The 11982-nt window shown below is 33.9% G+C and overlaps 1 protein-coding gene across 1 annotated transcript; it reads left to right on the top strand.

Annotated features, from left to right (window-relative positions):
* The first annotated feature begins 8867 nt into the window (after positions 1 to 8867).
* Positions 8868 to 10276, top strand: LOC142622763 (protein BIG GRAIN 1-like A). Its single transcript, XM_075796292.1, has one exon. The coding sequence runs from the start codon at positions 9134 to 9136 to the stop codon at positions 10268 to 10270; it is 1137 nt and encodes a 378-aa protein (XP_075652407.1). The 5' UTR covers positions 8868 to 9133; the 3' UTR covers positions 10271 to 10276.
* The last annotated feature ends 1706 nt before the right edge of the window (positions 10277 to 11982 follow it).

Raw genomic sequence — 11982 nt, 5'->3', positions numbered from 1 at the left:
ACACTCTTCCACTAACCCACTTCTTTAAAGTAACTATACATTTTTTTTAAATAGAAAAACGAGTTAAACAACCCAGCAACCCCACGTTTAGCCTAAAAAATAGGGTTACTCTCCTATTGATTTTCAAATTCATTTCACAAGTTTATGCTTCATGTTTATTGTACTTATCATTATTGTGTACGTTTTAAAGTCTCTATTAATAACACAAACACACATATTTTGTATCATAGGTTCATGGCAAATGCTGCTGAAAAGTTATTAGAATGTGGAACAAATAACATTGCTCCACCAACTTCTCCACTGTAGCCGGCATAATATTAATAAGTTTGCATATTCCATATTTCAGATGTAGTGAATTATTTTACAGTTTTATTTGATGTAAATATTTCACTTTTCTACATTGATCCATCAACTTTTCATAATAGCTTTTGTAAAGGTCATCACATGCATTTTGTAAGTAGTTTTATTGTTACGATTTCATTATGCATTTTCATTATATGCACTATTTATAAGATTTATTCAATGGATCTTTTTTTCCTCCCCTATAGGTTAATACTAAATTATAGCATCATCTTCCAATTAATAACACGTTGATTACTACATAAACAAAATTGGCAAAAATTGATAGTAATTACGGAATACTAGCCTCTGAGCACGCATGTGAGCGCATGCTCAGAGGCTCTTCTATTTTTTGGGTAAGAGTTAATTTAGAGCATTTATTATAATTTGGGAGTATTACATTTTCCAATCACAAAAAAAACCTAGGGGTGTGATGAAAAATTATTTTACCTGTAGTGATCAATTGTTTATGCGTTAGCATGTGTGATGAATGTTATGCATTTGTAGATGAAATATTTTTTTCATTACACCCCTAAGTATTTTATGATTAGAAAATGTAGTAATCCCAAATTACAATTGATTCAAATTATTAACCTTTACCCAAAAAATAGAAGAGCCTCTGAGCGCGTGCTCAGAGGTTAGTACATATTTAAGGGGCTTCCCCTGTTTGGTCTGGATTTTTTTGTTCTAAAATACCCCTACGTCCCTATGTTTAAGTAGAGACAAAATTAAAGGACAATCCGGTAAAAATATAACCCTAACTTTTACTAAAACATTTGCCTAAAAAATAGGATCACTCTCCTATTGATTTTCAAATTTATTTATCTACTTATAAATTAGATTCTCAAAATAAAAATTATATATATAAAATAAAAAAAACATAGATTTATTTTTTTGCTATGACCACTAAAAAAAAAAAAACTCATCGCATGCACAACATAGATTTTTGTTTTTTGCTACGAACACTAAAAAAAAAAGTTCATTGCACACGCGAAGCGTGTGTGATAAGGTTAGTTAATATTAGTTTTGTTTTTGGATAACAGAAAAAAATAGCAGCAATTTTGGTGGTTTAACTAATTTTTTTATTTAAAAAAAAAAAAACAATAAACATATATGTATGTAGAAGAAGTAGGTTAATGGGAGTGTGTTCATATTTTGTAGGCAATGTTTTGTGTAAGTTAGACATGTATTTTCACCATACTATCCTTTACTTTTGTCTTTACTTAAACCTAAAGGTGTAAAGATATTTTGGAAAAAAAAAAATCTGGTCCAAACAAGAAAAACCCCTTAAATAGTAGGATAGATATTACCCATGTAACCTACCCCATGTTGGAACACCACTACATGGAAGTTACATACTTTCAAGTTATAACTAAAACACTGAGGGGGTGTTTGGTGGTTGTTTTCAAACAACCATTTTCAGTTTTTGAATAATATTTCACCCAATTTTACACACTTTTTCATCCACATGTATTTTCACAAATATTTTCAAACAATAATTTTTAATTTTTAAACCCATGTACCATTCAGCCACTTGAAATATCTTCCCACCCACTACAAACAGAAAACACTCCCCACGTTGATAATGATAAAACACTCCCCACCCACAACAAACAAAAACTTCTCAATAGTGAACTTTTTTTTTTTGGTTCAAAAAGAGATAATATTAAAAGAAGCTAAGGCACAATCAGGTTCGCAGGACAAAGCCTGGTTAAATACAGATCGGATAAATCGAAATCAATAAAACTGAACAAGTCCTCAAGCAGACTTTCATAGAAAATTAAAGTGGTTCGTAGCGTTCCTCCCATTCTAGCACGCCTATCTACTCGTCTATTAGCTTCACGATAGCAGTGTTTAAAATGTATCTGAGGAATTTGAGAAGCCAAAAGCCTGCAATCATCCACCAAAGAAGGAATAGAAAGGTTAGAGTTGTTGAGATTAGATATGACATCAATAACTGCTCTAGCATCTAATTCAACTTCAACTGCCTCAAGGTTTCGGTTAACGCACAGCATAAGCCCATCATGCAAAGCCCACAGCTCCGCCAAACAATAGCTGAACTTCTCATAAACAAAAACTCTTCCCAGCAGTTTGTGAACTTCAACATATCATTTGAACGCTATTTGGTGTTCATTTTTTAGAGAAGGCCTCATGAAACTTTTAGCTGTATTAATAGTTTGCAAATATGTAAATCTCAAATTAGAATAATTGGAAAATTATAACACTAAACCAAAAAAAAACTTATGAGCGTGTAGTGCGTGCAACAAGGCTAATAATAATTAAAGAGACGAAAAATTAAAAAGTCTCATACAGTAAAAGTCCATAAACTTATGACTAATTTTATAAATCTTTTCTCTCTTGTAACCGATAAGAGTAGAATATCATCCATGATTTTGTAAGTTGTAACTTAGGGTGCGTTTGTTTCGACAGTAAAACAATTCCGGAAAATGTTTTCAGGAAAGGAAATTATTTTCGGGAAAGGAAAATATTTGTAGATGTTTGGTGGCATTTTAAAAAATACTTTGGAAAATATTTTCAAGTATTTGGTAACATTCTGAAAATGCAAATTAATTACTGATTTCTCATATTTTCTCACATTCCAAACAAATTTTATAATACAACATTACAATCCATCAACTTCTAAACAAACAAAAATCAAATAAAACACCAAATCAAATTAAACTGAGAGAGGGAGGTGAGACAGGGAGGAGGAAGAGCGAGATCGGTGGGCGAGATCGACGTGCGTGGGCGTGATCGGTGGGCGAGACCGGTGGGCGAGATCGGTGGGTGAGATCGCGCCTCGATCTCGCCCGACGCGAGCTCGACGGCACGAGATCGCGCCTCGATCTCGCCCTGCGAGAGCTCGACGGCGCGAGATCGCGCCTCGATCTCACCCGGCGCGAGCTCGACGGCGGGCCTTTGGGTTGAGGACGGCGTGATCTTGGCTTCACCGGCGATCTCCCTCTAGCTCTCTCTCTCTCTTTTCTGGGTTGTTGCTCTCTCCCTCTCCTTCTCTTTCTCTGTTTTCCAACGGAAAACTCAATTTGAAGGTAAAATACACATGGAAAATATTTTCCGGGTGGGGAGGGCAAATTTTACGGTCAATGGTTCCTCTTTTCCGTTTGACCAAATTTTCCGGTGTTGCCAAACACCCGCAAATGCTGAAAACATTTTTCGGAATTACTTTACTGTCGAAACAAACGCACCCTTAGAGTAATTATGGAGATTAGCATTAGTGTGACCGTTATTATTTTATAAGAAGTGTTGCATCTATAATATTTTTACAATATATTTTAGGTGGTTTTCATAAATAAATAAAAAATTCTAGGTAGTAAGTTGTTATTAGTTGTAATTTGAACACACTACCCAATTTTTTTTCCCCAATAGTAACAATAAGTAATAACTTGCCATTTAGAATTTAATTAGCTGTAATAATATATCATTTCTTATTATTTTAGCTTTTTTTTTTTTACTAGTATTATTTTAGGCTTTTTAGCTTTGTAGTTAATAAAATTTTTAGTAATCCATCACTATAAGTTTAGTTGACAAATAAGACACTTATTATCCCATTGTCGTATCATATCAATCAAAATTGTGATGTTACACTGTATGATTTGAGGTTAATAAAAGGGGAATGAAAGAATTTGAGACAAAGGAAAGCAAATCAATTATTTGGTTGAGTTGATATGACAATGGGATAAATGTCTTATTTGTCAACTTTAATCTCTAAAAAAAAAAAAAAAAATTATTTGGTTGTGATAAACAGTGGTACAGGAAAGGAAACTAGAGGGATTTATTTTACTCTCTCTCCCACTATTATCTTTCCTTTCCAATTTGTGAGGAAAAGGAGAGAAAGGAAAGATTTTTATGGGTGTGGCTTGTGAAGAGCATTGACACCGGTGCTTCTCAAATAGAAAAAGTTTTGCAATTTATACAATTTGGCTCCAAAATTACTCACATTAGTAGGTGTATAAATGTGCAAATTTATACATTTGCTATAGTAACCATGTAAATATACACAGTTATTGTAATTGTGTATATTTTAATATATTCTTTTTTCCTCTCTCACCACTAGGGGTGGCAATTCGTGTTCGCGGGTTAGTTAATGTCATGTCAAGCCATGACTATTTGGCTATATGGATTGATCTGAATCCAACCTGTTTAGTAAATGTGTTAAGAATCCTTAACCCTAACATGACCTGTTTATTAAACAAGTCAATTCAACACGACACGGTTAACCTGTTTAATTAACAAGTTATATAATGGTCAATACAAATGACCCGTTTAATAACTTGTTTGATTAATAGGTCACACCTAACGTAAATAACTTGCTATCAATTTCCATATATCTAAAATTAAAATACAATTACAACTATAAATATAGTAATAAACATAAAAATACAACTATAAATTAAGCAATAATAACAAAAGCTAATAACTTTATAAGCTAAGTGGGTCAAACAGATTTGCATGTTGAACACGAATACGACAAGTTTATTAAACGGGTTTGCCATGTTGACCCAAATATAACTTGAACCCATTTAGCCTCAACCAATAGCTTGTTTTTAAATGGGTTAGTCGTGTCGGGTTTGTGAGTGGTGTCAAATTTTGTCACCCCTACTAACCATTGTTGTTAGATTTTCTCTCTTCCTCAATGTTCACAACTCTTGAAAGAAGAAGAAGCCTTTGACTTGGGTGGCAATCCCCCCCCCCCCCCACCTCCAATTTTTTTTAAAAAAAATATTAGAAATTTAGAGCATATACTAGATATTAATTTTAGCAATTTCGTTCTAGCAATTTCATCCTTAATAGTATCATTAATTCTTTTAAGAATGATGTTATAGCCACAAATTTTTCTACAATATTTCACAAACACCTGAGAGAACAAATTCTTATTGGTTCGCATCTAGGCTTACTACTTACATCACTTTTTTACTTACCAATAACCACTCGCTACATCAGTAATTTATAATAAAAAATTGTAGCTCTAGCATTTTCTTCTTTTCAAAGACCATAAAAAATATATAAATTTAAAATTTAAAATAAAATATACAAGTCAAAAAAAAAAGCCCAACAACAAAAATTACTGTAAGGACACAATTTGAGCCCAGACCCACAATCAGAATGGAATGGGCCTGGAAGCCTTTTTACAATGAAATTTGTAGAGAGTGAGTTTGAAATCTAGGTTCTAATGATGTTTAAATAACAAAGAATGATGGGCTTTGGGCCCAATGGCACTTCAAGGAGTGGTTTAAATGAATATGAATGAAAAACTTCTCCTCGGACACAATCCGAGGATAGTTTATATTACTGATGCTCAAGATAGATTACAATTGTGGACAATCAGATTTACAATGTACTTTTCTTTCCAAAAGGGCCCCCCTTTACTGAAAGTCTCTTCTCTCTTTTATACTCCCTTCCTCTTCTCCTTCTCATCCTCTATCTCATGGTTAGACTGCTGGTTTAGATACTTGTCTCATCCACCTTTCCTGAAGTCTTAGGAGATAGGGACCAAGTTTCAAACCTGAGATTCAGGTCTCACTTCCCTATTAATGCGGCCAGAATATCATATGCAGAGCATTCAATGCGGGGGCGGTGATAAACAGCTTTATCTCAGATATTCTATTGTCTTCTTCTTATCTTCCACGTGTACTGTATCTAGAACATAACCTGGGGAACTTCTAGAACATAGCCTGTGGATTTTAACCAACCTTTCTCCCACCTCGGCTTCATATAGCCGAGGACACAATCTTCCTCGGACATACCTTTTCAGACATTATCTTTCCTTTGTTTAATATTTTCTTATGGGTTAACATTCATACACCCTCAGACCATCCTATGTCCTCGGACTGGGCTTTTAGCCCGAAGAATACTCTTTGGGCCAACCCAGATATATTCTTGGGCCCAATGGCCCTACAATTACCAATAGTGAAACTAAAAACAATTAAGTCTAATCAACCAATTTTACCAAAAACAAACAACTCAACCTTTAAAAAATTTCAAAAAAAATAATAGTCCTTACTCAATAACACGCGTCTAAGTCACCAAAAAAAAAAAAAAAACCTTAGTGGCTAAGCCATTGCAAATAACCTGCAACAAAGTCGCCCCCTTAACTACAGGTCCTAGCTCCATCCTTGCTCAAGCCCATCCCAAACTCAACTCAAAATCAACCTAATCTGCCGGAAACATAGCACCATCCAACCACCGACACCACTGCAACCCAGCACCACCTACCGGAAAACCAAATCAACCTAAACCTAACTCAAAATCAACCCAAATCCGCTAGAAAACCCATCCCAAATGGAACTCAAAATCAATTGAAACCAAAATTAAATCAAGTCAAAACCAAACCCAATGTAAAAACAGACGAATTTGTCGCCGAATTTACCACTGTTATCGTCGGATTTGTGGTTGGATCTACCGTTGCTACCTTTGGATTTGTTGTTGTCTCTACTGTCGATATCACCTTGATGTGTGTGTGTGTGTGTGTGTGTGTGTTTGGGTTTGGGGTGTGAGATAGGTAGAGAGTTAGGGAGGAGAGACGTTTGAGATGTGGAGTTGTGAGAGAGAATGAGCATTGAGATGAGAGAGACTTAATTGAATGAAAGAAAGAGATATAATAATAATAATAATAATAATAATAATAATAATAATAATAATAATAATAAGAATAATAAATTAAAAAATAAAAAAAAATTTTTAAATAAATAAAGTGTATAATAAATAATATGATATGCGTGTTTTTGAAAAGTGATTGTGTAAAATAAAAAAAGTAAATTCTTATGTTAAAATAGACGAAAAATTTTAGATAGACTGATACGAATGCTTTATTAAGCAATTTTCTTTCACTTTCCTTTTTCTTACCTTTGCTTTTGTCCTCTCTCCCCTTTTTTCTTTCATTTGGCTCCCCTTTTATTTTCCAAATACAATGTTAAATAATAAGGTAAAATGCAAAACTGACTTTCAAAATTCCTTCAGATTTCATTTCAGAAATCTAACTTTGCTTTTGTTCATTTCAATCCTCTAACTTTCAAGTTTATTCAATTAAGGCTTTTCCATCAACTTTTGTTATATGTTGTGATTAATTTTTCAATTTTATAAATTTTTCTTCAAATTTTTAAAATTAAAAAAATTCAATTAATAATTAAAAAATATTTTCCAGATTTTTTTTTTCAAAAAATTTTAACAAAAGTTAATGGAAAGACCTTAATTGAATAAATCTGAAACTTAGAGGATTGAAATGAACAAAAGCAAAGTTAGAGGACTGAAATGAAACCTGAAAAAAGTTAGAGGGTTAGTTTTGCATTTTAGCCTAAATAATAAGGTAAAATACAAAAACTAGCTTGTAGATTTTGGAAGTTAGGCCTACTACTAGGCACTACCCAAACTTTTCAAAAATATGCAATTTACCCCTTTAACACAAACTACACTTAATATTGTTTGAAAATTCTATTGCTCTTCAAAGTATTTTTCTGCTTGATTTTCCATCTTTGCTTGTTATTCATCCACTGTTTACTGCAAAGACAACTCCATTGTGCATATAATAACCACAATACAGTCATTGTGAGATTGCATTGTGACAATTAACTTGGCCACAAATTAGTTTTGGGGACAAACGATGCTAAATGCAGTTTGTGATTTGGGGACAAATTGAATAGTTTTTGAAAGAAAAATTTGGATAATGTTCGGCATTAACCCGATGGAAAATAAAAGATTAATTTATTTTATTTAAGTTTACAATATTTTCACAACAAATTTTAAGTGGTTATTATTGGTTTAAATTTTTTTGTGTGACATTCTCAAGTTGTTTTTGTTTCTAAATTATAGGCTCACTACTGATATCACTTGTTGTAAAAATATGTGGACGTGATATGTATAATTTTGAGAACAAAATTTGGTTACAAACTTAGTTGTAACTTAGACTACAATTCCTACTAAAAAAATTAACATGATTACATACTTTGAAAATTTAACCGTTAAATTTTATATTTCTTATGTTGTTAACACATATCAAATTTCGTATCACTCAGATATTATTTACTATTCGATTCATAAATTTATTTTTTATACATAATTTTATATTACAAAAACTTGTAATTTAAACATTTGATTGATGACGTTGTTATTGATCTTTTACTCTCTAAAAAATTTACAAATATAAAAGATATAAGAAGAAAATATAATTTATTAATAAATTTATTAAAGTTTAAATAAAAAATATTAAGTGAAGTTGTAGCTTTAAGATGCTATTATAATCAATAAAATATTTAAACTTACGGGAAAAAAAAAAAAAAAAGTGTCCCGCTTCCGGTCCATTGGCAGTGCTTCGAAAGGAGAACCCACACGCGCGGACGTCTTGTTCCTTAAAAAACACTCATAACACACTCTCTCTCTCTCTCTCTCTCTCTCTCTCTCTCTCTGCTTTTCGTAGTCCAAATCCAAGCGTGTGATTTGCCTGTCTCTCTTTCTCTCTCTCCCCTGCTACAGTGTTTGGTATTTCTCTATCTCAATTCTCTTTCTCACCTATGCTTACTCAAACCCGTACACAAAAACACAAACACAGCACAAAACATGTTTTCAATAACTAAAAAGCACATTTCCATTCCCTTTCATTGTTCTTTCACATGATCTACTTGCATTCTATTAATGTCTCTTGCAGCTTTTGACGTTCTCAAAGCAAACACTACAGCTCTTCTCCACCCTTAAACTAACTAAACTAACACTTAAAATCCTCACTCTTGTCCTCTCCTTTGTCCTTATAAATACTCTGTAACCTTCTATTCTAGTACCATCTATGATTTACCACAATTCACACCAAAAAACCATGTATAGAAGGGAAAAAACACTTCGAGAAGACACATTCCCACAAAGTAGGAGAACCCCATCTTTCTCTTCCACTCTCCTAGACTCAATTTACCGTTCTATTGACGAATCCAACCTCAATCAACCCCATTTCAATGACTCAACCCCTTTCAAAAAACAGAGCAATTCTAGCTCCAAGCGTGCCACTTGGGTTGTAGAGCAAGAGAAAGAGGTGTTGAATCTTCGAAGAACGGTTATGATCGAAGATTGGATGGAGAAGCAAAGCATTCCCAGCTCTGTGCTGTTGAATTCAGCTTCAAGTTCCTCAGAGTCTAGCTCTGGAACTGCAGTGTTCTCATCCTCTGAAACAGATTCAACCTACAAACACAAAGCGAAACCGAAATTGCAGAGCTCAAAGAAGCAAATGAACACGGATTATAGGAGTTCAGAGAAGCAGTCCAAGCCAAAGATTACTGAGGGTGGTCTTACAAAGACGAAATCAAAGGCATTGAAAATCTACGGCGAGTTAAAGAAAGTGAAGCAGCCAATTTCACCAGGTGGTCGCATTGCTAGCTTTCTCAATTCGATTTTCAATTCTGATAATGTAAAGAAAGCCAAAATGTGTTACGTCGGAGCTGCGAAAGATGTGAACTTGGAGCCTAATAAATCAAAATCTGCTTGCTCTTCATCAGCTTCTTCATATTCGAGGTCTTGCTTGAGCAAAAACCCAGCTTCAAGACCAAAATTGAGCAATGGTATCAAAAGGTCTGTGAGATTTTATCCAGTTGGTGTGATTGTTGGTGAGGATTCTCAACCATGTGGGCATAAATGTATTTATGAAGAGGATCCAAGTTTAATGCCAATTCCAACACTTAGAAAAATGACCAATACTTGCTCGGTTAAGGAGGGTACAACTACAAGTGCATTTCATTTGCGAGGTTTTCATGAGAATGAGAGAGTTATTGATGACGATGATGATGAGGATGAAGATGCTGAGAGCTATTCGAGCTCAGATTTGTTTGAGCTTGATCACCTTGTTGGGATTGGCAGGTACAGAGAGGAGCTTCCTGTGTATGAAACTACTAGTTTGGTAACAAATCATGCCATTGCTAATGGGTTCATTTTGTAATTTATTGTCATGTCATCAATGTAAATTAATGGTTTTGGGAATTATATCAACTTTGGAAGTGTTAATTAGTTCTTTTTTACAGTGTGTTAGAATTCCTTGATAGTTTTATAAGTTTTGTTTTGGAAGATTTATTATTATTTTTTTATTTTTGGGAAGAAAGTGACTAGTTTCTGAGAGCAATGTGAATGGTAATGGAGGCATTCAAAAGTTGAGTGTCAAATTCACAGGCTTAATTGTCAAAGCAATAGACAAAGATGAATTTTAAAGTGAAAAAGGAAAAGCTAACAGATGTCTTTCTCATGAGATTGGAGAAAGTTAAACTAAAAGCACTTACTTTTTCACTGGCTCAGCACATGGCATCAGCTTCACTAGTAATTTAGTCCCACTTTGAAATCATAGAATTAAAAATGATTGCAATGTACCAACTTTTTCCTTTCCTTTTTTTGTTGTTGTTTGAATGAGTGCATTATTGGAAAATAAAGGATGAAGAAACAGTGAGCTTCAATGCAAGGCTTTTGCAAGCCAAAGGTCACTGGAACGAAAAACAGCACAAAATCTTACACATAGAAACAACTAGTGCATATTGAGGTTCAGACTAGCTTGGTAAATCTTCACATTTATTTTTGTAGAACATGAAGTTTATTTCTTTCTAAAATCTGGTAAATATGAGCAGTGCAAGCAAGTTTAGAGGCCAAAGAGACAGGGCTTCCCCTCCCCTCCCAATCTAAAGTTTGTCCATTGTCGTTTAGCAATGCAAATTCTGGACCATACATATCAGAAGCAATCACAAAACTGACTTAATTTGCTTCATATCAACTTTGTCCTTTTTAATTATAACTGAACAATGATTCACTTGCTTAACATTATGCTTCAAACTTCAGCTATGATAAAATGGCACCATATCAATTATCTTAGTATCACAATCACCATAAAATCCAAATGAACAATATTTGACATTTGGCCGACAAGTAGGGTCTCACATAAGGAATCTCAGAAGTCAAAAATGTGGCCGGATCAGACATGATGACAAAAATCTAAACGAACTTTTCCACCAAAGGAGAAAATTAAAGGTTTGTGACCAAGTGTATATTCTAGGGATGATTTGGGACACCATTGGCCATCATGGTTGACTTGAATGCCTTCCCTCAATTATCTAGTCAATCAAAATATCGAAGATTGAGAGAGAAAGAAATACGGTAATCAATATGTATGTAGCATAGAAAAAAGCATAAAGAAAAGACTTAGACATTAGATTCGTTTTGTACACCTTCTAGGGATACTGTCTAGCTGAGCAAACGATAATGATTCTTTACGAAGTGAACGAAGAAGGTGAGAGGATGAATTTTATAGAAAATGACTACTATTCTATTTGAATGTCTTCACAATGCAAAATCTAATGGTTTTTTTTAGACTAATCCCCTCAAATAGATGATAAAATAGGAAATTGAAGACACCCATATGGATCCCACTATACCTTGCCAGTAAGAGCTGGTGGGACATGTTTCTTACCAACCATGCACAAATCTTCAAGCACATACATTGAAGATTTATAAGTTGTAAAACAAGTGGATGTGATGCAACTATATACGTATTACTCAAGAGGCCAGAGCTAAGGACCGCGTACCAGTAATCTAGCTAATAGGTTCGATCGCTCTCCGTGTATATGTTGGAATACGACGATGCATGTTTGGTCAGTGATGTTACAAACTGCA

This window comes from Castanea sativa, chromosome 1 (genome assembly GCF_040712315.1).
Source record: "Castanea sativa cultivar Marrone di Chiusa Pesio chromosome 1, ASM4071231v1".
Lineage (NCBI taxonomy): Eukaryota > Viridiplantae > Streptophyta > Magnoliopsida > Fagales > Fagaceae > Castanea > Castanea sativa.
Note: the sequence above shows the minus strand (reverse complement) of the source record. Positions and strands in the feature narration are given on the sequence as shown.

Bases quoted from the DNA above. Each gene is read 5' to 3' on its own strand.
- LOC142622763 (XM_075796292.1), top strand. From the start codon at position 9,134: ATGATTTACCACAATTCACACCAAAAAACCATGTATAGAAGGGAAAAA.